General features: G+C 38.5%; 2 protein-coding genes across 3 annotated transcripts in view; one reads left to right on the top strand and one right to left on the bottom strand.

The window, feature by feature from the left end:
* The window catches only part of ghrhrb (growth hormone releasing hormone receptor b), a 46,674-nt gene extending 32,624 nt beyond the window's left edge, over positions 1-14,050 (top strand). The window contains exons 6-13 of the mRNA XM_042482690.2: positions 1,124-1,256; positions 4,117-4,270; positions 4,414-4,474; positions 6,240-6,309; positions 7,235-7,326; positions 7,420-7,549; positions 7,731-7,772; positions 9,926-14,050. Of these exons, the coding sequence (XP_042338624.2) occupies positions 1,124-1,256; positions 4,117-4,270; positions 4,414-4,474; positions 6,240-6,309; positions 7,235-7,326; positions 7,420-7,549; positions 7,731-7,772; positions 9,926-10,120 (877 nt within the window). The 3' untranslated portion in view covers positions 10,121-14,050. The remainder of the gene's footprint in view (positions 1-1,123; positions 1,257-4,116; positions 4,271-4,413; positions 4,475-6,239; positions 6,310-7,234; positions 7,327-7,419; positions 7,550-7,730; positions 7,773-9,925) is intronic.
* A 47-nt stretch (positions 14,051-14,097) lies between these two features.
* adcyap1r1b (ADCYAP receptor type Ib) overlaps positions 14,098-27,641 on the bottom strand; it is a 35,523-nt gene continuing 21,979 nt past the window's right edge. Inside the window, exons 4-14 of one of the 2 annotated variants that reach the window (XM_088077426.1) lie at positions 26,104-26,217; positions 25,023-25,126; positions 24,808-24,905; positions 23,419-23,551; positions 23,107-23,260; positions 22,364-22,424; positions 22,207-22,276; positions 22,033-22,124; positions 20,391-20,520; positions 20,132-20,173; positions 14,098-19,361 (exon numbers count right to left, since the gene is read on the bottom strand). In XM_088077426.1, coding sequence (XP_087933552.1) covers positions 18,963-19,361; positions 20,132-20,173; positions 20,391-20,520; positions 22,033-22,124; positions 22,207-22,276; positions 22,364-22,424; positions 23,107-23,260; positions 23,419-23,551; positions 24,808-24,905; positions 25,023-25,126; positions 26,104-26,217 — 1,397 coding nt within the window. In that variant the 3' untranslated portion in view covers positions 14,098-18,962. The remainder of the gene's footprint in view (positions 19,362-20,131; positions 20,174-20,390; positions 20,521-22,032; positions 22,125-22,206; positions 22,277-22,363; positions 22,425-23,106; positions 23,261-23,418; positions 23,552-24,807; positions 24,906-25,022; positions 25,127-26,103; positions 26,218-27,641) is intronic. The other variant, XM_042484013.2, reaches the window with a different exon arrangement.

Genomic DNA, 27,641 nt, shown 5'->3' on the forward strand with positions numbered 1-27,641 from the left:
ATAGTACTTAATATGAGTTGCGCGCCCCGAGTGTGCCTGAGCCTGTGCAAGTGAATGAGCTCCACTTGAGCAAACTATGAATGCATGCACATGCCCAGGTATGGTATTTATTCATGCATGACACTTTACAATTCTTTCTCATCCCAACTCGTCACTTGGTGCTGTCTGTTAGTCTACCTATGACATTTTAGGTATCTGTCTGTGTCAGCTGTTTACGCTGGGATGCCATTACTGTGATACCGTTACTGTGATGTTAACAAATGCACATGGTGGGATAAAGCAGCATGGTGCTTGCTACGCAACATCACATGGCAACCAATGTGGGTACAATGGTTAGGATTAGGCAATAAATTCACTGACAGTTAGGTTTAGGCAAAAGAGGCACATGGTAAGATGTAGAAAAACACACACACACACACACACACACACACACACATCCACATGGAAAGTGAACTTCAGACTCCCACACAAAAGTGTACTTGTATGATCCATCCACCTCCTCAACCCCCACCCTATAAGCACACTCACACTCCTTATATTGTGTGGTTACTGGCAGCACTATAACCTGACGCTATCCTACACCATTTTATGTTCACTCGACAGGTTCCGCCTGGCTGCCTTCTAAAGTGATGTCATCCATGCGTGTTGCATGTAGACCCGCCCAATGCTGTGCGGCTATCTGCCGGTGTATAATAAAAACACCACTGATTCTGTCTGCATGCATTCTCATCTGACACTGAGCAGCCACCTTACGGTTAGACATTGAAGGTGGCTTTTGGTGTCATGCTCCTATATGCCAAAAGCACTGACAGAGCAGATGTGATTGACAAGTTTGGAGTGAGAACAGGCTGATCTGTATGAACATGCGTGTTTTGAATCATAATGTGTTGGCAAAAATACATCTATTCGGGAAGTACGGAGCATAACACTGGATAAATGAGACTTGAATTACTGCAAGGGACGTGTGACATTTCCAAAATACGTTTTGGATTTGTCGTGCACTGTGGAGGAATGCCAAAGTTTTCTTCAAACATTCAACGAAACAAGTGTTGACTTATTGATGTACAAATGGTATATAGTAATCCTTTAAGAATGTTTAAATCTTTTTTTTCTGTTCTCTCAGGAAGTTTCACTGTACCAGGAACTATATCCACATCAACCTCTTCTTCTCCTTCATCCTAAGAGCAAGTGCTGTCTTCATTAAAGATGCTGTTCTTTTTTCTGATGAAAACCTGGATCACTGCTTCATGTCCACTGTGAGTGTGAAACCCCAATACCAGCGATATTTTCGAAAGGTCGATTAAAACACAATTGCGAGATGACTGCGATTCCATTGAATTATGTTATTCTATTTCTCCTCTCGTGATAACATTTCTGGAAGCATGGCGATGGATGTTCAAAATTTTAGCAGGTTTATTTCTATTGCAGCCACCGCACTAGCCATCATTATTTCCAACTGAAGGCCATGTAGGCGTGTTATGTGAGCGGTAATGGAAAGGCAAGCCCCTTATACGTGAGAGTGACCACTTATGAGGGATTTCTGGGAGATGATAGTCTAAGATTTCACAGAGGAATGTAGATTCCAAATGATCCGCTCAACTTTTGAAGAGTTATGTGATGCAATAACACCTCTTGTAGTGCCTGCTGCATTATGCCCAAGGGAGCCATTTCCTACAGACAAGCACATAGCCATATCATCATGTGACCTAAATGTTTCCATTGAAGTTTTGCAAATAATGGCTTTTTCCAATCACCTTAAATACCGCTTCATGTGAACATCTTTTTTGCATTAAATGGGAGTCTTATCGAAACTTACATGTTTCCATTCAGCTGATGTTATATTCAGCAGTTAAATTTGTAGGGTTAATGGAAACCAGCCCAGTGTTTAAATACTGTAGTTAGTATGGAGGACTTGTATCCTATACTTAAGTATCAGCATTTCCCCTGGAAAGGAGAGACATCATGCTAAAGTGCAAAAGCCTCATTTTGCGTTCAAAAATCCATCTTAGAAACATGTAGCAGGAAAATACACTTCAGTATTAATATAAAAAACACTGCACAAGTGAAGATGAGTAAGGTGGAGTCATGCTATCAGATCAGTTGAAAAAGAGAAAAGGAAAGATAGAGGATATGGGAGAGAAGCATGCAAACTAGAAAACAGAGGGATGAAGGAATGAAATGAGGTAGAAGATAGAATAAAAAAAAAATAAAATAAAATAATAATGGCGTCAACACAGTCGGTTGGTTTCAGGTTGGGAGCAGAATAACCTGCATTTTGTTATCTTGACATGAATCTCTCAAACTCGGAAGACCTTATTATCATAGAGAGCGGGAAGGAGTGGGATTAAAAAGCTGGGAGTGACTGAGAGGAGCCTGGGAGAGCATTAGCCATGAGAGTTTCTCCTCTGATTTTTCTGTTGATGAGACAGCCTAGAGTGAAGGTAAGTGTCCTCTTGTGTGGATCCGAGGGACCAGCATCAGCACTTCGACGTGGCTCATGTGGGTGGAAAGGACCATGAGAGAGAAAATGATGAGGCAAAGCTCTTCTGCTCCATCTGACCACAGTTGTTTTTTGTTTTTTTAAATATAAAATTACACAAAGAGAAAGGGAAAAGGGTGACAAAAGAAAGTGAGAGTGAAAGTCACGATCAAGTTACTTGGAAAATCAGTCAGTAATCAGTAACTCGCTTTGATTTTAAATAAATAAGAAGAGTAAGCTTATTTAATCATAATAATGAAATGTGTATCAATTTAGCACCTTTAAAAACAGAGTTTACAAAGTTACTTGACAAACAAATCAAAGCAGAAATGGCATACACTGAAGGCAATACAACAGAAAGCCAAACAGTCCTACTGAACACAAGGGAGTCAAGAAGGAGTAAGATAATTAGTTCCACCTTGGCTATATATGCTGCAAGAGGAAGCTTGAAAGCAGCAGAAATTAAGAATTGAGCTCTGGTTTGTTATTTTCTTGTCCTGGTGATCAGCACATTTGGGTGATGCAGTTGAATATGTGTCAGCAGCACATTCAATCTGTGTCTAGTCACAGACTCTACAATGCTGAAGCATAGCAGACACGTCATCCTTGTCCTATACACAACCCTCTCTCCAGGGCTGTTGTAGGTGACTGGAGACCTGCAGTTGGATCGTCCAGCTTCAGTGTTTTGGGCCTCATTCCCACTGCACAAAAAAAACACTAATACATGCCAGCATCTGGTTTTTAATACGATGAGAATGCATATGATCAGCATTCACACCCAGGTCAAATGACTCTGCAGCAGATATGGGTATTTAGCGCAACATGCTCCGATCAGCATTGATGGGAACACAACACTCGGGTGAAAGCGCTAAGACTAGCTCCTTAACTGGTGCGATGCAATGACGTGCCATCACTAATTACCGCTCGACTCCTCCTAAGCAGCTAATACATCAGTCCAAATGAGTCTGCACTGAGTTTGATAGAGAGATTGAATAAATAAGAGATAGAAAAGGAGAAGAAACCGCTGAAAAGTTTTTAAAGACCTCTTTTCCTGCTGCTGTCCAGTGGTTGCCTGTTCTCCTGCCTGTCTGTGACATCACACAGACACACCAACAGAACAACACACACAGACACAAGATGATAGAAAGGCAGATTTGTCAGCTGCAGCAGTGTGTTCACCGGCAGTGAAAATGCAATCAATTGCCTACATTAAGCTGGTTTACCAGTGTTTGAAAAAATGGCGTGCACGCGCTAATTTTGGTGAGAAAGGGCTTTGTTAGTACGCCAATCCACCTGTTGTGCTAAACTCAGTTCTCGTTGCCAATAGCATACTAAAACGTGGTGGAAATAGCACTTGCAATCTTTTGCTCCACATTCCTTCTCCCAATCTACACAGAGTGTATTCTGCACGTGGCAGAACAAGTGACTCCTGTACCATGACAATTTAGTATAAATACACAGACAGTGTACACTAATACATAACTTTCTTATCCCTAACATGCATCATCATTACAGACCTCCCTGTGGCCCATGTATTGACGAGAGAGGCCTATACCATTATAACCAGCCCAGATAAATGACATCCACCGACTCGTGTCTTCTGATGCTTGTGGCCTTTGCTGTTTTTGACCCCACAGACATCCTGTAAATCAGCCGTGGCCTTCTTTCAGTTCAGTATCCTGGCCAACTACTTCTGGCTGCTGGTGGAGGGAATGTACCTGCAGACGCTGCTGGCTCTCACCTTTGTCTTCCAGAAGAAATACTTCTGGTGGTACATACTCATCGGCTGGGGTGGGCCATCCTTCTCTTTCACCTCTCTGTGTTTACCGTCATTTTCTTTCTTCCTTTCTCTGTCTGGCTCTTGTTAGAGCTTTGCTTTGACTCTTCCCTAATGATCAGGTCACTCTTTGTGTCTCTTTCTTTGCGTCTCCCAGGTCTCCCTACAACAATCATAACGGCGTGGATCCTCACTCGAAACTTCTATGATAACAAGGGGTGAGCTGCTGCAGTGGCATATCAGAGAAAATGTATCCTCCAAATAAAAACCACTTACAAAATATATGTTTCCAACCACTAAAGTGCCTGATACGTGGGACACATAGGGCTTTAAAGACATATATGTATGTCAGAAATTTTCCCATTTTTTTGTTCAAAAAACTTTTGCGTTCCCATTTTTTGCAGGTAAAATAGAAGAAAAATATTCTGAGCTCAAAAAACAATTTTCAAAGACTTTTGATCAGCATGGTAGCTTTAGCCATGGCCTGGAGGAATAATCTTTTTGGGTGGTCTGTCCATCTTTTTATACCATTCTCGGGAATGCAACCTCAGTGTCCTTAAATTTGGCACAAACATTACCTTGGTCTCAAAAATGAACTGAAGAGAATTTGGTGGTTGACAAAGGTCAAGGTAAGTGGGGTCCAAACAAACATGCTTTCTGCAACACGTTCTCAGTCAAAGTCGTCCCATGGTGCTGCTCTGTCAATGATCTGTATCTACTTATGATGTTTAGGATGTCAACAAATGCACATGGAGGGAATCAAATTGCAGACTCCTGCATGACAGTTTGTTTGTGGGACCCATTCACCTCCCCATCCATCCGCCCTATAAGCTGACACGCACATCTTATATAACCTTGTTAACGGCAACGTTACTACCTGACGCTGTCCTTAAGCGTTTCATGCGCATGCAACTGGTTCCATGCAGCAGCATTCTCAAGTGACGCTGACGTGTACAGTGCATGTGGACGTGAACAGTGCCATCTGGCAGTCCACCAGCGTATAATAACAACGCCACAGATTCTGTCCGAATGCAATCTCATTTGACGCCGGCAGCCCAGGTCTGACAAAGTGGACACATTTGACGAGTTTGAAGTGAGAATTGGCTGGTTTTTTGCTTTAACTCAAGAATTAATATGGTAATTATGACAACATTTCACACAGATGTTTATGGATATAATGATGACGTTATGATATTTTATATTCTAAAAGTCAAAGATCAACAAGCCAAAAACACTTTTCTGGCTGTTAAATGATAAATTGACACTTGTCTAGTCTTATTGACCACTCGCTCACAGCATTTTAACACTACGTGTCACATTCACCCATTCACACAAACATTCACACACTGGTGGCTGAGGCTACCGTACAAGGTGCCACCTGCTACTCAGTCATCATTCACACACACTCACACTCCGATGACGCAGCATTGGGAGCAATTTGGGGTTTAGTATCTTGCCCAACGATACTTTGACATGTTGCCCAGAGGAGCTGGGGATTGAACCGCTGACCTTCCGATTAGAGGAAGGTCCACTCTACCTCTGAGCCACAGCCATTACTTATTGTAACCCAAGAACAGAAGGAGAGACATTTGTTCAAATACTGAATTCATGAGCTGGGTGTCTGCCTTGAAAATGTGCAGATTGTTGAGCTCTTCTGTGCTGTCAGTGGGAAGAGGTGTGTGTGGAGCATCCATGTTTTCACAGACATGGATATAAACTGTAAGTGTAAGTTGACTGGTACCGGGAGGCATACCAACATGAGGTGGTAATTCTAGTTTTTAGTGCATCGTGTTGATTGCATGATCAAGTATTTGATGCTCAGTTCTTTTAAAAAAACATGAAAAAAAGAATAGTTAATTCAAAATGTAGTCTTGCTCATGAGGTTTTCCTTCCACTGTTTCCAACACAGCGTTCTGTGTTTTGTGACAAGATAAACAGTATTGTTCTCCTGTGACTGTCTTGTTTATCTCATTACTGTCTCAGGTGCTGGGATGACACAGATGTGGCCTTCATCTGGTGGATCATAAAAGCTCCTATAACTGCGTCACTGCTGGTGAGTACAAAGCAGTTAAAAGAGCTACTGAGGAATAATAAGAGTTCTAAATCTTGGATCCAGACCATATGACTTTTTGACTCTTCAGCCAGCAGCAGCTACTATAGACTCTTTTTCTCTATTCACAGCTGGTGCAACAATTATACATCAAAGAAAGTTGATGCATTTCCTACATGGAAACAGGGAACCTTGGCCAGTTGTAAATTCACACAAATATTATTATCTATAACCACTGTTTTTAATCTTTTCATCTTTAGGGTACAGTTATGTCTATCCTTGAAGTTGTAGGTAAAGGTAAAGACCTTTTCATCTTGTTTGGTAACTAACATGAAGTACATAGTTAAATGTACCTGAACCTATTGTGTTAGTCCTGAAGATATTCTTTATTGAGAGGATCTATTTGTTCACCTCCAACACTGAAACGGTTCTATTCCAGTTCTTTTTCCTCTTTTGGTCATATTCTATAGATTGGAAAGAGTGGATGGAGAAGACAGCAATAGTGAATTCAAGTGAGAAATCATTAGGAAAAAAAGAGCTTGCAGTGGCCTCAGTAATAGCTGGTCTATGCTTGTTAGGGGGTAAAAACAAAAAGCTTCAAAGAATCCTGTGCAGAGCTGGTTTAAGAATCAGAGCTAATTTGGTGGAAAAGGGTAAATGAAAAGGGGACCCACCTATTGATCAGTAGAACTTGAGTTCTCTAGGGTGCATGTTCCAGTGGGGACCTGTCTGATGATGTAAGAGTTTAAGATGTAGGTAAAACATAAGGTGTCTAAAAACCCAGGTAAGTTTTTTAAGTGAGAGGTTGATTGCCAAAAGATTTCTGCTAAAACTAAAAGATGCTAAAAGATTTCTAATAAAACATTGCCTCTGTATTTACTTTAACATTTTCACCCACTTCAGTATGGTAACCTTTTGTTTCATGTAGGTCAACTTCATCATCTTCATCAACGTGATTCGCATTCTGGTGCAGAAGCTGAGATCTCCCGGAGTCGGTGGCAACGACACCAGTCACTTCAAGTAAGAAGAGAACAAATATTCCTCCACATGATGACATGTAAAAACATGCTGTATGTAATCTTCATGGGTCTTTTTTATTTACCATGTGTGCAGGAGGTTGGCCAAATCCACTCTGCTTCTCATCCCTCTGTTTGGGATGCACTACATGGTGTTTGCCTTCTTGCCAGAAAACACAGGAGCAGAGGCCCGCATCTTCATAGAGCTTGGCCTGGGGTCCTTTCAGGTAAAACACACATGATATATATGAGATACAAATCAACATAAAATATACTCATGTAATCCAAAATTTGTATGTCAAATATTTTTCATGAACACATAGTGACCCAATGTCAGACAAGTTTGTTCAGGATATACACTATATTTTTAATATTTAACAGTTTTGATATTATATTTCTGGTCTGAAGGGATCCGTTGTGGCCCTGCTCTACTGTTTCCTGAATGGTGAGGTAAGTGAAACATTTTTAGGCTCACTATTATATAATTTATATGATCATATTAGAATAATTAATGTGCAACATACTTAAATTCAAGTTGATGATCGCTGACAGTTTAAAGACCATACAAGAAGTTTTGCCAATCTTTTTCAATCAGCCTAACCTGACTTTAGAAGACCTATTCACAAATGCCACTTAGTTTTAAGATGATTTTCAATTTCAGAGGGGCACTATCAACAGTTAGTGCCCCTCTAACTGTTGATGGCTAACTGAGATGGCTGCAGCCATGAGATGGCTGCAGCCATCTCAGTTGCTCTCGTCCTTTGTAGATTAAAATGCCTCTGAACGCATGTGGATGGACCTTCAACCAATCAAAATGTGACAAACAGATCACAGCTTGCAGAGATGAGCTCTGATGGTGAAGCGCCAGTATGTCTGTAATGTTGCCATTTTTGTCATCAGAATTTGAAAATAGTACCTCAATGAAAAGTTCTACATCGGCTGCAGCCATCTCAGTTGCTCTCGTCCTTACTAAGCTTGATTTATGCTCATCATAGTGTCCCTGATATAAGGGAGCATGAGCTAAAAATGATGTATTTTGCATTAAGCGTGATGGCTCTTCAAGTCATCAATTATCATCTAAAGCACACCTCATATATTAGACACTGTTGTGATTTTGCAGATGCAGGCCTGATTGGATGGAAATCTGCTTGAGGGACAAGTTGCATCTGCCAGAGCATATGAAACATGAATTTACCAGATTTATCTGGTTCCCAAGCTACAATGAACAACAAGTTGTTCCTAATATACATTTTGTTAATTATTATCCAAAGCATATTTTAAAAAAGCTCTAGAAAGCTATTTTTAAAGAAATTGTGATCAAAATGTGGACTTGAAATTCAGACTTGAATGAGATTCTCACCACTTTTTTTTTCTGATAGAATTATATTTTGGTTAGCAGGTGCGGTCATTAAAACTCACCCTGTTTAGACCTGGCATCAACATGCAACTCAGGTGACTGCTGAATACAGCTATAAATGGCCACCAAGATGCATTTCTGATCAGATCCCTCAAACCACTTGCTGAGGTGGATGCCTTTGACCACATATGTTCTGTAATATAAACACTAATGCCGTCCTAGTGTGTCTACAACAAAGACCACATCATCAGTGCAGGATTTATAGTTGTTTTTGTCCAGCGTGCTAATGTTCTGTAACTAATCCATTTCATGTCAAGTTGGACGAAGTGTTGCAAGACCATCCCTCATTAGATCTCCAGCTGCACTGATACAACTGTAGTGTGAGTGGCGAGTATGCTACAAGGTCTAAACAGGGTCTAAACAGGGTCTGTGATGTCTGGGGTTTCAGGATTGACTACTTAAAAGCAGTCTTTATGAAGGGCCTGCACACACACACACACACACACACACACACACACACACACACACACACACACACACACACACACAAACACACAGGTGTTTTCATTTTTCTGTTTAATGAGATTTCTGATCAGACTAAATGAGAGGAGATCTAATCAGGCAGAGTGAGTGAAAACACTTGTGTGATTGTAGAAGATTTTCTTAGTAAAGACAAAACGAAATATTGAATCTGATTTCTCATTTCAATAAATGGCAGCTAGTTGTTATCTGACAGGTTGGAAATTTAGCTAAAAATCTATGGTACATTATGGAAAGTGAGAGAGTGTTTAAATTTAACCCTTTAACCCTTTTACCCTAAACCTGACAAAATGGTTTGATTTCTTTTAAAAACATGGGGAGAAGGGCATGAGCAAGTTTACAATACATTGCTGCCAAAAATAGCAAGAAGTTATAAGAACATGACTAGAATGTAATTTAGATAAATGTATCTTCTTTTCTGTTTCATTATTTTAAATATGTAATTGTAACGATTCAAAAATAGTTTTCTAGACATTTCCCCCCATTTGTTTTGATTTCACATCAATTTACTCAAGTTTTTGAGAGTTTATGGGCTGAAATCTGCAATTCTACGAGTAGAAGTTCTTTTTAGGGGATAGCACCAAACTGTACAGACAAGAAGATGATTTAATATGGTTGCATTTCTTTTTCATGTTGTCATGTTTAAGTCTTATTTCTGTTTTATTCACCCGTGTGTGTGTGTGTGTGTGTGTGTGTGTGTGTTTAGGTGCAGGCAGAACTGAAGAAGAGATTTTGGTTTTGGCAGACTCAGAGCTATCTGAGCTACAGTAAACGGCGGCGCACGCTGTTCACTGAAAGCAGCACGGTCACTCAGATCTCCGTCTTGGACAAGTCCAGCCCCAAAGATCAGCCAACCTCAGAGACACACACTGTCACACCCAGCAACATCTCCACTGTCTAAGAACATTGGCTGGTGTTACCGCACCTGCTCGCCATCTGGATGACGTTCTGAACAAGTGACTCAACCACAGAATTGTTGAATGTTTAAGGTACCTCTTAACTTTGTAAGGTATGAAATATTTGCAAAATGTCACATGGGCTGCCAAACTAAATCCAAACCTTAACCACCCAAACCCCAAAATCTTGAACTCTTTTTATTTACAATGTCCCACACAACTTTCCCCCACAATATCTATTATTTTTTCAACTTCCAGACCTCTTTAAATTTAGCTTTGGGGCCCCACACTACTACCAGATCATTTCTTTCTTTTACAAAAGCACCAATATCTGGTACACAATGAATGTGGTTTAAAACATTGTCCTTTGATTTATTTTAGACATATCAAATTCAAAAAGCAACCACATTATACTTTAAGCAACAATTATATTAACTTTATTCTGTCACAGCTTTTCTGAGTCCTTCTGGTTTAAGTCCCAACTGCCCAGCTTTTATGCCTTGGCACCTGCAAGAGCTGTGGCCCAAAACATTATGTTTTTGGTTTGTCCCTCCATCCTTCTGTTCCATTCTCATGAATGTGATTTCTCAAGAACGCATTTCTTCAAATTTGGCACAAACATCTTCTTGGACTCAAGAATGAACTGATTAGAATTTTAATGGTAAAAGGTCACTGTGGCCTTGCATCATTCTTGTTAACTCGATATCTAAAGAACGCCTTGAGAGAATTTGTTAAAATTTGACACAAAATCCTCCTACTGGACTGGAGGGATGACTTGATCAGATTTTGGTTGTCAAAGGTCAAAGATCAAGCCGCTGTGACCTTATGAAACATGTTTCTGACCATAATTTAAGAATTCATATGTTAACTGATCTTCTGCTGCCAGGTAGTGTTTGTGAGGCAGCATGATTTCAAAGACATGGAAGTAAACTGTCACTGCAACTTTACTGATTTGCATATAACTGTGAGGCGGTAATTCTAGTTTGGTGAATGTTTGCCCCTTCATAAAGCGATAATTAACATCAACCAAAATATTTTTCCTTTGTCGTGGACTCAAATTGCCGGAGGATGGACAGAAGGACAGGAGAAGTAGGAGTGGGAGAGGGCAGTCATGCAGTTCTTACAGCTGTGGGGTCAATCAGTGGAGAGTCTCCAACATTTTTGACTTTTTAAGGTTAAGTCTTGGAAATACACCACTCACTTGGTATTTGGACTTAGAGTGAAGTGCTCGGGCTGAATCGTTATCAACAGTGAAAAAAAAACACATCCCCACATTCAAATCAATGCAAAAATCATGTTTATTATACTAGCTTTTGGTCAGAGATTTTCTTCAAGGCATAATAGGTAACAAGTGAAATCAGCAGTATAAAGAACTGGGAGAGCATCACTTGATTAACCTTAATGCAGAACACTTGTGTCAATCACTGACACTGATTTCACTTGTTAATTTATGATATAACTGTAATCTGATTTTTTACAACATCTATTGCACGTCTGTCCGTCCTGGAAGAGGGATCCCTCCTCAGATACTCTTTCTGAGGTTTCTACCACCTCCCCAAAGACAGGGGTTTTTGGGGAGTTTTTCCTTAGTCATTGTGAGGATGTGAGGACAGAGGGATGTCGTATACTGTAGAGCCCTCTGAGGCAAACTGTGATTTGTAATAATGGGCTTTATAAATAAAACTGACATAAATTAATTTGCATGCCTTGAAGGTCTCTGACTGAAAGCTTCCATGGCTTTTGCACAAATTTGAATGTGCTGATGTGAATTTTTTCACTGTTGACTTTTTAAGGTTGAAATAAGTCTTTTTTTTTGTTTTTGAGTGACAGTCTAACTTGCATTAAACTAATCTTAAAGCAACATTAATGTTGGCTTTATGCTACATATATCATCCTACGCCTGCAACGTGTGCTTATTTTCAGCCAGGACAAAGTCTGTCTATCTACCTGGTTGCATATGCCACAGCCCTGAAAAGGATATGTTGTTAACAATATTTTAAAATAGAAAAAAAACAAACAAAATTTTATTGCTAACTCGTGCACTTAGTGTTCCTTGATTTGGCATATCTGTATTTACGTTTTTTTTTAAAATACGTTTTTCCTCATGGATTTGCTTTCATTCATTACAGTTTTCTCACTGTGACATCCAAGTTATTTTTACTGTTACTTATCCAATGCCACTGGTCACTTTAATATTGGGCAGTACTACCTAAGTTTAACTCTTATAGAATAGAAACTTTCTCAGATGAATGGAACATGCCAATGTTGCCATCAGTGGCTCTGCATGCAACATGTTGCACAGTGCACTAGCACACATCTGGAGCACTAGACTGTAAAAGCTATTTATTTGTCAGATTATTGTTTTTATGTCTTGTGTTAATGTAAATACAGCCGAGTTTACATGTATTTTATGACAACAGTGGAGTTCCTTCAACAGCTTTATAAGCCACATTAAATTACCTTGTTACTGTAAAAAGAAGTGAAAAATAATAGACAAAAAAAATATTTTAACAACTTTCTTTGAAATAGATAAATTGGTGTTTATATTCAACATATTTTTTGTATCATATATGTCTGTTCATTTTATTCTTATATGCTGTAATTCTGCAAAATGTGGAGAAATTTGATTGTACATTTCGGTTTCATTACCATTTACTTTAGTGATGCCCAGTTACTGATGGCTGTGCTAATGCTAATGATAATCCAGAAGCTGTTTCCTCTGCAAATTCTTTTGGGAGACTAGATGAGCTGTTTTAAATGTTGATAGCTCACAGTGTTTATAATGCTTTGACTTTATATATATCTTTTCTGTGTTTTGACTTAGTAGGAAATTAGCAGGTATGCTCAGATCACTCAGTATTCATACACATGTACATGTAGATATGTATAGTGTTTACCATGAGGGAAATATTACATTACTCAGCTACTGACCGCTACAGTGCCTTTATCATTCACTACAACTCACTGTTTCTCTGTAGTTCAGATGGAAGCAGAAATCTGTGTCACAAAATCATATATTTAAGACTGTGATTCCATGTTCTTGAGTCTTTGCTTTTGTGTCGTGTTGGATTCAAGATGTGATAAGAACTGTGCTTAAATGACAAAAACAAAGCTTTCACCACTTTTAAAACTGTGCAAAGAGGAGGTGAAAGATGACATTTACCGAGCATGTTTGGATGTGATGTCTGGACTTTGCTTTTAAGATTATATCAATTTACAGTGTTTTTTTCCCTCTTCTCTTTCATGAGAAAGTGATGCAGATGTTTCTCTTACAGGTTCCAGTTTACTACATGAATTGAAGCTTATTTGGTGTTTTCTTATTTGGGCTGGGGGTGGACATTACAGGATGAGACTGAGGAACACATCTGTGAGGTGAAGAGGTGTTATTGCGTTGCAGAAAGTTGAGTGGATCATCCGGAAGTTTTGAAAATCGTAATATCGTGGACCATCACCTCCAAGAAATCTCTCATATGTGGCCACTCCCACTTATGAGGGACTTGCCTTTCCATTATTACTCGTATAACAAGCCTACGTCGCCTTCGACTGGAAATAATGACAGCTAGTGTGAAATAAACCTGCTTATGTTTTGAACATCCATAGCCATGCTTCTTGGAATGATATAGCGAGAGAAGTCATATAACATCACTAAATGGAAATGCAGTAATCTTGAAATTGTGTTTTAGGGACATTTCAAAAATACTGCTTAAAAAATATTGGGCAATTCTGTAATTGAAGTCCAGTTTCTGTCAGTTTTATTTCTCGCTCAAATTGACAAGTTTCACTTTGTGCAAATTTACAATTAGCACAAATTTTGCTTCCTTGCATTATGTGTGTGGTTTCTTGTCATTCGTGTCATCTGGCACACATCTATTTGCTTCGTTACATGGGCTTTGTATATAATATCCCAAGACTTGCATCATGTTGGGTGTGAACACACTATAATAAAGTAAACTTTTGAATATTTACCACACACAACAACTTTGAGCCAACAAGTTAAAAACATTTATTGTCGACACTTCCATAATGTACAAAAAAACCCTTCTAATGCGCCCATCAAAAGAAGATAAAAATGTGCACTGTGCAGTGAACGAGATCAAATGAACAAAAAAAAAGAAAAGCAGACAAAAGCAGGCTCACGGCTTTAAGTCACTTTTACATTCAGCCATCAGTACACAAACTGCTGAGGCCCATTATTTTTTTTTTTTACCTAACTGATTCAAACAGGCAATCAGCACAATGAAGCAATTCAATTAAGATAACCACCATCAAAAAGCTTAAAAGGAAAAATACCAGAAACCAATTTTCTTGTCATGCTGCACAGTAAAAATCAATAAGAAGAAAAAGAGTACAGCAGTTTTTATGGCACTTTACTTTTCCTCATGTCTACAAAGATTAACATTCAAAGGAAAAGTATTCGATGGGTCCTGATGGGACTATAGAGCTACAATTTGACAAATCGTTCACAGTTGAAACCCAATATTCATGTTCTAGCTTATTAATTGCCTCATCCATTTAAAAAACAAGCACGCAGCTTGGATTCCCTCAATGGCCTGAAAGCTCGACCCTCCCTTGTGGTTACATCTGCTGGTCAAATGAGATCAAATACACACATGCATTGGCCTATTAGAGAGTACAGAGGAATTACAGGAGGCTTTATTCTTTTAGCAAAAACACTATCACCATTAAGAAAAATAATAATAATTATTTTAAAAAAAAGAGAACAATCACAGCGCAAAGTTTTAAAATGACAATTATTCACTTTGAACCACAGAAAACCATTTACAAGGTACAACGTTCGCAGCTTGTTTCCATGTCGCACATTTAAACTGCAGTTTATTTAGTCACAAAGGTTGGCTACAGACCTTTCAAACACTTCAGCTAACTACTTCATAGTTCAAAACAACAGGTTCAAATGAATATATATTCTTATAATAATAGCAACATCTTTGTCTGACATCAACATAGTACTGGCAATATAAGGCTCCAACTCCCATATTAACACTAAAAAAGGAAATAATTCATAAATACATTAACAAAATTAGGCTCATGACCCGGTGAGATTGTCTCAATGTCTGCGATGAACTCAAATGAACATTCAACTGAACCAGAGCAGAGGCAGTGATTGTCCAGCCCTTTCCCCAAACATCCGTAGATGATACAGGGCCCCCCCATGGCTGCTGTTGGATCTGCAATGTTAATATTGCAGCTCAAACTGCACACAGACACAGCAGGACAACAGGACTATACAGTTTCTGGTCAGCCCTTCTTTTCTTTTTTTCTCTTTGCCTTCATGTGGTCTGGACTCCCAAAAAGAATGTGCTTGGTAATTTGCAGGTCAAGACATGTACGGTATAAATATTTAGAGTAAAACTGGACAAATTGTGGCTGAAAAGCAAACATTTCCATCGGTTACATGCATGTACAACACACGATTTTAGCAACTATATTTCAGTGTCTAGTAGGAATCAGCTTCACATTGAAAAATAGAGATTGAAACTATGTTGAAACAAGATTTATGTGATTTAGATGCCAAAAACAGCTAATTTTTACCAAAAAAAAAAAAAAAAATTTGTCCTCAGTATTGTTATTGTGAATTTGGCTGTTTCTTTATGTTTGATATTAGAATGGAGGGTTTTTGAGGAGGAAAAAAGACAAAAATAAATAAATAAATAAATAAGTTTGAAATTAAAATAATAAAAAAGGGTTTGGTATGTTTCCATCAAAATATCTTCCTAGCAGTGTGGAAGAAGTTTTGCAACGCAATTTAGAACTACATGTCACAAAATAATATTTACCAAAAATATCATTGATTTTTTTTTAAAGATTAATGAATCTTTTGTGTATGAAATTAGATTTATGACCTCATTCTTTTTACAGCTATTAGTTAAGACAAGTCAAAAAATACAATTAAATTAATAAATAATACCATTAAAAATATAAATAGTACGAAAGAAATCTAGAATTGAATGTTTATTTTAACCTCCAACAAGTCAGCAAAAACAGCAAAATGTTTTAATTTCCTTTACCATTGATCCATTGATAAAATAAATGAATAAATATATATATTTTTTTTTTCTGTTTGTGTTTCAGTAATTATTATCATGTTATTATATTTTGCCAGTCTGGGGACTCCGTACATGACATCTTTTACCTGCGAATTACCAAAACAGTGTTAACTGTGACAAAGCAACATTTAACTACACTGTAATACTGAACTGAGCTGATGTGCGTTTCTATTATTATCACTCAAAAATAATGTGGATTCAGAAAAGAAACACAAAATATCTATTCATCAAAGAATTTACTCATTTGTTGTTGTTTTGGGGGTTTTCAGTTCCAGTTTGTTTTTGAAAACACTTCAGACACCTGTACTTTTACCAAACCATCTCTGTCTTTTCAGGAATGAGAAATCCTGTCATATTTAGTGGACATTTAGGATACAACCCCTTAAAATAATGTCAATATAAAATGTTCTCATATTTTGAAGAATATCATAAAGAAAAAGTATTTTGTGATTCAGGTACATGAGACTTTTTACAGTCTAGTAATTTTCCATTTTTCTGCTGCTGAGAAAAATAAAGAATGTGTCTGTAAAATAAGAAACGTAAAACATTTATTCATGTGTGCATGTGATGTAGTGTGCTATACATTGACTTGCTGGGTGAATATCCTGTAGAACTGCTTTATTCAAAACACCATTGGGTCGTATGTTCTGCTCATCTTTAGCAAAGACAAGTTAAAGTACTTTGAAGGCCTCCAGGTTTAAAATACTGATTTAGTCTTAAGCATCATTAAAAGCACTTTTTTTCCCAACCATTTTCTTTACTTTGCAGTTTTGTTTGGAAATTAAAAAGACAAATCTCTTTTTTTAAAAAAATCATCAACAGAAGTCAAAATACTTGTTTTGTGCTTAAAGGCACTTTTGGAGACACAAAGTAGAGTCAAAAATAGGGATTCAGAGGAGTGTTGAGTCAGACAAAAAGAAACGTCTGCTGTGACATCGGTTGCAAAGCTAAACTCAGCCTTTGCAAACAGATACGGCCGTGCAAAATAATCAATTAATTTGTCTTTGGAATGAGAGAATTACCCCCGAGTTGAAAGTCCCTCTCCAAAAGTAGTGTCCATCTCAGTGTGCTTGTTTTCAAGCATAAAGAGAGCAAACGCCACCAGAGACAACAACTGCAGAAACACAGAAACTGTGATGGGGTTGGTCTAAGAAAAAGCCCTCATTAATCAAAATTAAAACTGATTTTTCAAATGGTCAATTTTCCGGAAACAAGTCAGGAAATATTTATCCAAAAACAGTGAAGCGCTGTGATGTTTCCGACAGTCTACACCTTCACTTCAACCAGTACAATGTTGAAACTTCCTGCAGGGGACTGTTGAAGAGGCTGGGCTTTGCAAAGTGACAGGAGAATCTGCATTACAGCCGCCTCCGCAACAGTCCCAAAGTTCATGAAGAAAAAGAAACTCTAAACACTGAATTCTCACCAAAAATTAAACAAAACCACAATAAATGCAAGTTCATGCAAGCAGTTGAACTCCTGACGCTTTGGTCATTAGTTCATTTCATTGACATTTTCTGTACTAACGGCTGTTTAGAACTACATACGAGCTGATCTCCAAATGAACCTTCTTCTCAGATGTCTGGTTTCCAGCGCTGAGATTTAAAAGAGAGGTTTGTGTTTGTGGTCGTAGTCGGCAAACCTCAGCACTGTGCACATAAAGAAGAAGAAGACCCTCCGAGTCATCATCTAACCCTGCTATGTGTTTTTTTTTCCTCTCTTTTTTTTTTGGCATTTCACATAAATGTAGAAAATATGTCCTTTTCATAAATACTGCTTTTCCAGGTTTCGCCTAAAAGATGCAGGTAAATATTCCCCTCGACATTCCTCACTCTGGTTGTCATCAACACTTGATATAGTTTTATATCAGTCACATTTCACGCAGGAAATGAGGGCTTGAGAGGGAAATAATACTGAGCTTTCTGAATGAGTTCAAGAAGTCTGGGTATGACTTGGGGTCCATAATGTTTCAGCCAACCCTAATCTATTACACTGATGTGTGCTTGAACCTTCACTCATTTAAGATACTGACTATACATTAGAGTGCGTCAGAATTTGAAGCAGCAGAGGATGGCATATGAATTTTAGTCCAGAGTTTGGGGTAAGCCCCAAAAACCCTGAATACTACTTTTCCCATGATGCAGCTAAACAGATCTGTTCAATAGGGCCTACTCACCTGGTAAAACCCCCCCCAAAAAACGCCTCACTTTTTCACACAAGTTTTCTTTTAACATGTGTGCCCAAGCCGAAATAACCCTAATGGCATCACTATGACATCATCAGGGTCACTTTTTCAGCTCCTTGAGGAACACCCATTACATCTGCCCTAAGTGATCTTCATGTGTGAAATCTTACCCTTTAAGATATTTACATTACCATTGTTATCTGTCTTAAATGAAGCAGCTGTGGTGTCTGTATCTAAGAGTATAGTTACAATCTAAAACACATTTTGAGGAAAGGCTGAAACTTGAGGACAAATGTAAAAACTTGCTCAGACAGACTGGAATGATCACTGTGAGAAGGCTGCAGCGATGAGCTGGTCCCCCTGTGCTACGATGCAGCAAAGACTGTAGCACCAGACAAACACTAATACAATATATACAGAGATAACCATGTTTCTCCTGTATGTTACAGCCCAACACAACAATAGGTAAACACTACTCATGCCCTTTGAATGTGCTCAGGAGCAGGTGGACTGTTTTTACTCCTGAACCAGGTCAGAGGTCTGGATTCATTATTTGGCACCTGACATTCAGGTTCGGTCATGTTTCAGAAAAGAAGGTCACACTAGAGGCTGTTCTGGGTCATTGGAGTTGAGTTGGGTTTCCATCACGGTGTCGTCCGGGTATGGGTTGGGGTATGGGTTGAAGAACGGGTTGGTCAGGCTGGTCATCGGGAGGAGGGTGGGTGCGGCAGGTTTGACGGCGTCAGGTCTGGATGTGGTGTCGTTGCCGGACGCGGCGTCCCTGCCGGTGCCGCTCAGGTGGCCGGGGTCTCCGCCTGCAGGCTGGACATGCGGATCTGCGAGCTGCTCTTGCTGAGGATCGACAGCTGCGTGCCCCCGTTCACCCCACTGCTCGCCAGCGAAGGATGCCGGTGCTTCAGGTCCACAGCAAAGTACCTGTTCACCGTCCAGCTGCGCCATTTCCTCTTGATCTCCGATTGCACCTTGAGGGATATACTTCACAAGGTCATTATTAATGGACCTTGCTGGAAAGAGACAAGCTCACTGTCCTACAGTCTAACTCTAACTCTGTGTTGTATTTAAGGCTGATTTGCTGATTTTCACTGAAAAGCACTATTTACTTTACTACTTTACTATTTACTTAACGTAAAGCTTTGTACTGAACGTGAACTTACATAGGTTTGGTTTTGGACAGTTAAGATACATAGCTTGGGGTTCAGGAAAAGAAACACGGTGACAACGTCCCTTAAAATAACTCAGTTTACTTTACACAGGTGACAAACACTGAACTTCTGAAGGAAACTCCTGTGTTTGTTTGACCAATCCACCAACACAACATTTGTCCTTATATGGACTTCAGCTCTTTGTACTTCTTCATTCTTTACTCCTGTCAGTGTAATGGCCATTTGATTGCAGCCTTTCCCATTATGTGCGATATAGACAAATTAATGGCTCATGATTACTTGGGGTATATACAAATTATTTTCAAATACTTTTCACAGGTATATGTTCGAACATCGCATTAGAATAGTGTTTTTATTTTTATTGATTAAAAAGTATTCCACTAATCACATAAAAATATGATCTTTTATTTAAAACTAAATAAATAAATAAAATGATGAACCTCATCCATGCTCAGATTATTCACAATTCAAACCTTATCTTTTCATTATGGATATGCTGTTGATCAGTAATATTGTTATGTATGTTTAATTAAATTGTGCAATTGTGTCATTGTGCCGGTAATTGTTCTGAAGGATGTTTACCTCTCCATTTAGGAAGCAGTAGAGGACGGCCACCACAAAGCCCTGAAGAGACACAAAAGATCAAAAATGACACAAAACCACTGACATATCCACTGTAAAAACTGCAATGTGTGAAATTAAACACCACTATGAATTAAAACGGCAGTCTAATTTCAGTCAGGTGTAAAGCATTTGTTATAATGATGCAGGTTTAAGTTGACTTTTCCACAGCTTGGACGTAGACAGTTCCAAATCCAGGCCATGATGGAGAAACAGTCACCTGGAAGGATCCGAGGCCGAGCTCAAACACCAGACGCTCTTTCTTGCTGACATTCTCAGGGGAGAAGGCAAACACAGTGTAGTGGATCCCAAACAGAGGAATCAGTAGCAGAGTAGAGCGGGCCAACCTCCTGCACAATAACACACACACACACACACACACACACAAATTATAATAGAGGACTGGACTACAGTATGTGCGTCCTCATTATAATCAGCACAAACAGGTGTGTGAATAATGTCTCTTCAGCTACACGTTTTTGCCAGCTCATTCTTATTTCCAAAGCATCAAATATGGCAGCTTGATCAGTGACCATCTGTATCTGACTCTGATGCATAAGGCACTCTTCAGCGTTTGTATGACATGCTCCAAGCTTACAGCTTACTCCATTGTAAACCCATCTGTGTCAGTGACATAATATCAATACTTTTAAAGAGACAATGCTTGTAAGAAGGGCATCGGTTTTGTATCAACATTGGAGGGGACACACAAGAGATAGGGGTAGTTGGGGGGAGGCGAATTTTGAGCATCGAACACTTAATTGCCTTCGTCCTGGTGAACTATTATGCACCAATGTTTGCCTTTTCCACACCAATTCATGGTGTAAATGAAATCAGTTTTGTCGAGGCCTCTACTACTTTCTGTCTCAGCCTGTGCCCCGATTTCTTCAGGCTTTTGGGAAGACTGGTCCACTGTATAAGACTCATGTAAGTTGTCTTTATTAGTAGTCTTTATTTGTTTTCACTTGGTCAGATTAGTATTGAGAAGATTTGGGTTTTTTTTTGGTTTTTGTGTTTCAGTTTAGTGTGTTTGTCCCTCCTGTGCTCCTGTGCTGCCCTGCCCTCTTAAAACACCCTCACAGCTGTCCTGCATCAGCCTCGTTATTCCATCACCTTATTCTCCTCACCAGAGCCTTTTTCTCCCCCTGCACTTCATCCCCTCGTAAGTCTACTTTGTATTTAAGACCTGCTTTTCGATTAAATATGCATCTCTTTAACCTCAGTAGTTGTGTTTATTTTATTGTAGCTTCTAAACATTATAGTGACAAATGACGTTTACAAAAGATAAAGGAAAGAAATGTTACAAGGACTAAAGTTTTAATCCGACTCATGTATTACTAACTTATTTATTTAATTAATTACTTGTTTATTAATTCATTCATTTATTTACATTAATTGCAAAGGCTTAATATTTACTACCCAAATTATTAAGAAACTGTGTTTGTATTTCTTTGCAAAGTTAACATCATGTGAAATATGCATCACATCACTTACATCACAAAACAAGACAGTTTTAACCTACTTACTCAGTAAAGTTCCATAATAAACAGATTTCAACCCAAATCATAATCTTTTGCCTTAGACCTAAAGTAATTTTGGTGATGAAGTCTATGTTTCCTGTGGACATGGATGTTTATTTTTAAAGATATAATGCTTTTAAGATGGACGTCTGTTTTGTTTCAACATTGTAGGGGACACATTTGAAACTGGGGGAGTTTTGACCTGACAAAAGAAATAATGAGTCTAACCTCTCCCTCCTTTTTTGGTCATTTTTGTCCTTGAATCCAAAGATCACCCATTTTTGAAATATACACATGTGACTCATCAGCCAACCTTTTTTTTATTAATGTAAAATGACTTACAAATAAATACTGGACTCATTTCCACCAATATCTGGGGACTGTAACTTCTGCACCAGGATGATGATGATGCCAATGAAGAGCACAAAGTTGATCTGCAGAGAAAAAAAATAGTGTTAAAAAAATAATTCTTTGGTAATGGAAGGATCGTCTGACTGTACTGGAGTAATAACGCACCATAATAGAGGCCAGCACAGGTCCTTTGATCACCCACCAGATGGCAGCGTTGTCATTCATATCCCAACACCTATGAAAGCAGGGGGATACAACGTCTCATCCAGTGCATGATCACATGAGCTTCACCATGAGACAACTAATATTGTTCATGACCTACCCTAAATCATCAAAATGTAGCTTCAGCACCGCCCAGATGGTCACACACACTGTGGGGGTTCCTATAATAATATGAAAACAACATTATACAAACCTTAATATTCATTATTTACACGCCTTAGCAAATCATCATTGGCTTCAACTAGTGCAGAATGCTGCCGCTCGAATTTTAACTGGAGCTAATCATAGGTCACACGTCACTTCAATTCTTGCCGCCCTCCAATGGCTGCCTGTTACTTTTAGAATGGATTTTAAAAGATTCTTCTAATAACTGTTAAGGCCCAACATGGTTTAGCCCAAAGCTATATATCTGAACCTGAGGTCGAGGCTAGCAACTAAAGGTGATCGGACTTTTGCCATCAGGACCCCTATTTTCTGGAACTCTCTGCCTGAGGAGGTTAGGCACACCAACACACCTCCTGCTTTTAAATCATTGCTTCAAACACATTTTTAAAGGAAAGCTTTTCATTTTAATGACTGATTTGTACACTTGTAATATGGAGATTTTGTGTTTTATGTCCTTTTGCTTTGAGTACACTTTAATCTCAGCTCTTAATTTTTTTTTAATTTATTGTAACTGTATATTTCTTTGTATATTTTTTATGCAATTTGTAAAGCACATTTTAACTATGTTTAGATAAGTGCTATACAAGTTAAGATTTTATTATCATTAATATTATTAATAAAGACTCAACCACTGATCAGATAAGAGCTCAAGTGTGCGTCTTGTGGCTCATGTCTCACCCCATCCAATGATGATGTACCAGTAGAAGTATCTCTTTTCAGGAAAGAAGGTCTCCACCAGTAAAGTAAAGAGGTACAGACCCTCAATGAAGAGCCAGAAGTAATTAGAAAGGACGCAGTAATGGAAAAATATCATCACTGCTCGACACGCCACCTTTAAGGAGAGAAAACAAAACAAGAGAAAATGGGAGAGGAAATTAAAATTAAAAGAAAAATAAATCCTTGTTATGTTTGAACAAATCCTCTGCTGCCTGTTAACATGAGAACAGAGAGGATTGTGGGCATGTGCGCAGGCGTGCTTGTGTTACTCACAGTGTGTATGAAGCAGTGCTCGCTGTCCTCTTTGGCATACAGCACGCCGTCTTTGATGAAGACTGAAATAGCTCTCAAGATGAACGACACAAATAGGTTCATGTGGATGAAGTTCCTGGTACAGTGCAGCTTCCTGTGTAGAAAAACAGTCATGGACAGAGTGAATATCATGAAATCTTTTGTTAAAGGGGAACTATTATGCTTTTTATTTATTTTCTTTCATACATATAATATTACAGTGTTGGATGTTCATATAAAATGTGGCCAACATTTCAAATTCATGCTTCGGACCATTTTAAATCCTCTTTTGCCTTTTTTTAAAAAAAAAAATTTAAGAAATTTCTCATAGATTTTGGATCATATTCTTACTGAAAAAAATCTGGTTCAGGAGATTTGGTTTAGATGCTTTTATTGTTATTTTTTCATGGTAGAAATTACCACAGTTCCCTATTACAGTCAGTTCCCTTGCTGCAATAATGGTACAGGGATGCGACTCACTTAAAAAATGTGTTGTTTTTTTTAACATAAAACCACATGAATATGATATAAAAAAAACCCCAAAGTATGAACCTAAAAACAAGAAAATAGGTGACTGCATGCAGAGGAACAATAAGCTGTTTGTGCTCTTATTACTGAGAAACACTTCTTCACTTCTGCTGTGTTTTAGTACTGTAGTAGTAGTGGTAGCAGCAACAGCAATTGCAGCAGTGGTCTGAACTGAATTGAACTGAAATGTATTCGAACGTGTAAAAAAAAGGAAAGGAAAGAATGAACATGTAAGCATATACAAACATACAGACATATCTGAAAAGTAGCAGTACTTGTGCTAAGTATTGTAGTTGCAATGCCATCAGTAATAACAGCAATAATAGTGGTTGTACTGTATCAATAGTAGTAACATTAACAGCGGTGGTAGTGGAGCAGCAGAATTACAGTAGCCTAGTATTAAGTAGTAGCATTAACAGTAATAATAGTGGGGGTAACAGTAGTTCTGGTACTGCCAATAGTAGTATTACTATCTGTATGATATCAAATTACAGGCATCCCAGTGTACTGATATACATTTGAGAAGACCAATTTTATACAAAATTATAAAATAAAATAATATGACATGTAATATCATTCATCTTTGAAATATGAAACCTAAAACATGTCAAATACTTTAATACAATTTCATTTTCTGAAAATCTCATAAACAATTTATCTTCAAACTGATAATAAAAGTCTTGTGATGCTTTATAAGGAACACCTAAATGAAGAAACTTAGTTATTAACTAAAAAATATCCACCATTTCTCCTGTGCATTTTAATATCTGTCTGATAAACCTCATATTTCCCAACACTAGCCTATCCAACTGCAGTACCATCCACAACCACCAAACGTCTCACCTGAACCTGCAGAGGATGACCATGGCCGTGGTGAGGGAGACCAAAGAAGTGCTGTAGCCCACCGTGTACAGAGCCTTTACCGCTACGTAGTACAGCTCCTGAGGTGGAGGCACAAGCACAATAAAAACTAAAACAGCTGAGTAGTTATCATATACTTGTAAAATTTCTCATGAAACCTTAATTCTGAACAGCTGCAGACACAGTGAGATACTAACCGGATGGCTACCGTTTCCTTCCTCAGACAGGCAAGCATCGACATAATGAGGGAAGTTCTCTGACCAGCCAAATTCAGTGCAGTTACGACTCACTTTCCCCAGCTCTGTGCAGACAGGACAATGTATTTGGTTACAGCAAACACAAAGTGAAGTGAAAGCAAAGTGAGAAAGAGAAGCAGACCCTTACATCAATTATTTCAGCCAGAGCTAGAGTAAACAGGTTAACCACCTCCTGCAATCATGTATATTCTTACATTCTTTTGCATATTTACTCAAAAGTCAACCAATAATATTGCCAACAGTCAAGAGCAAGAAGCCTCTCATTTGAAATGTGTACATTTATATTGCAATACAGTTTAGTGTACTGGCACAAAGGAAGTGATAAAAACACAAATATATAACAACAAACAAGGGAAATTGTGCAGGAGACGTGATAAACCCTAAAAGGGTCATTGTAAAACCTTTTCTGTAGAATTTACAATTTACCCCAATACTTTGGATACTTGTTACCTTAACATAATGATATTTTCTTTGAAAGGCAAAAAAAACGAATGTTCTCATTCACACACTAACACACACCATACTTCTAAGGACACTTCTAAGCCCCTAATCACAACCTTTGCCAAAACCTTCTTCCTATATTTAGACAAAGTGGGGACCAAAGAAATGTCCACTTTCCAGACATGCCTTCATTTAACACACATGAACATACTGTATGCAAGGACACCCAGTGATTTACAGTAATACATCTCCTCGACCCTAATCACAAACTTAGCTAAAGCCTTTTTTCTTACATTGACACAAAGTGGGGACCAAAGAATGGTTCACAGTTCACATGCAGGCACGCCTGCACGCACGCACACACCCACACACGCACACACGCACACACGCATGCACATGCATCTATTAAGAAATTGGAATGTATGATTCTTTCACTTCAGCACATTGCATCACAATTTTATTTTTGTGCACTTGAATATTTGAATTTATATGGTGATATCCTCAAACTGCAACTATGTCAACAGGGAGCCTGAAAAAGAATTAGTTGCTGGTGGTAACTGAGAAGTCCTAAGTGACTGACCGTAGTCTTCTTCACTCATGAACTGAGAGAAGAGTTCGGGACAGTTGACTTCGACCACCTCACCGATCCTGGCAGGCTGCCAACACGTCAGGTTGTCCCACATCCACGGACAGCCTGAGGACACAACAGGTGGACAAACACAGCACACCACAGTGAGTGTTTCATTCAAGAGCCATATGTTCATTTTGTGGGAAAAACAAAGGGCCACTTGCAGAGCATTTATCAGTACTTCAAAATCCCAGAACCTTGAAATTTTCATATAGTGGCTGAAATGTCAGCTCTAATGCCAGGAGCAATTATAAACAATTATCTTTTCATTTTTGTTCATCTAGAGAAAACAGTGAAAATAAATTACTGGGGACCCTTTGGAACTCCCTAAAGGACCCCTGTGGGTCCCCAGACCCTTGGTTGAGAACCACTTCGCTTCCCGTGCTAACAGTTTTATTTTTAAAACATGTTCTGAGAATGCAGTGTTTTAGTAATGTTTTCAATGGCAAGTTTTCTTTTAGTTTAGGTTTAGTTTAGAGTTAGGGTAACATTCTGTATAATCATCATAAAAATGGGTTGTATGTGTATGTGTGTGTGTGTGTGTGTGTGTGCGTGCGTGTGTGTGTTAACATATCACATTACAGGAACGTTTAAAAAATGTTCTGTAATCTCAGGCCTCAACATGTTTTCAATGTTGCTTTGAAAACATTCTACTTTTGTTCTCATGTAACATTGTGGGAACGTTTTATACAAAGAACATTCTATGATCTGTCACCTCTCAACGTAACCAAAACATCCTCAGAATATTGCATTTATAACATTACATCTTTGTCAGCATTTAATCTTATCGAGACATTATTTGAAATGATAAACATCCTTTAAATGTTCTTTGAACATTAGATTAAAATGTTATATTGAAAACATTATTACAACTTGTTGGTAACATTAGGTAATGCTGTGGGAATTTTCTGAGCTGAGTAATCACATTTATATGACAATTATAGTTTCTGTAAAAATCAAGCTTGCCGGGGTTTTTGTTTTTTAACTGTGCTTAAAAAATCAACTGCTTTTATAGAGGGTATCGCTGCCTTCTGATGATGTGCACAACTGGCACCCCATGCACTAGTAGAGTCCCTTTAAGCCTCACAACTGTTTTTGGAGGGCTGCTTCAAACCAAAGGAGGCTTCTAAACAAAGTTAGGAGGGAGAAATTGGCACAAACCCTCTCACTCCATCTGATTTTCTCTTCGTCCATCATGTAATGAGCCAGGGAGACGCCTGTCACTCACTGTGTCCCTTATCAACTTTAATTTGCATCATGAGATGCTGCCAATGAAAACCTTGAACTCTCCCTCACTCTGCGGTGCCGAGCGAAACATGAGAATCCATTTGCTTTGCTGAATTTCTTCTTGGCCCTGCTTTCATTATTTTATGCAACAAATCAAACACAGAAACACACACGAGGAAACTGTGAAGTCTTTCAAATGATCTCAGACAAGCAGGTCAGAGTCAAGCACAATTTGTGGAATTATCTCCGGCTCATTAGTATGC

This window comes from Plectropomus leopardus, chromosome 5 (genome assembly GCF_026936395.1).
Source record: "Plectropomus leopardus strain MGB_pleo_1.0 chromosome 5, ASM2693639v1, whole genome shotgun sequence".
Taxonomy (NCBI): domain Eukaryota; kingdom Metazoa; phylum Chordata; class Actinopteri; order Perciformes; family Serranidae; genus Plectropomus; species Plectropomus leopardus.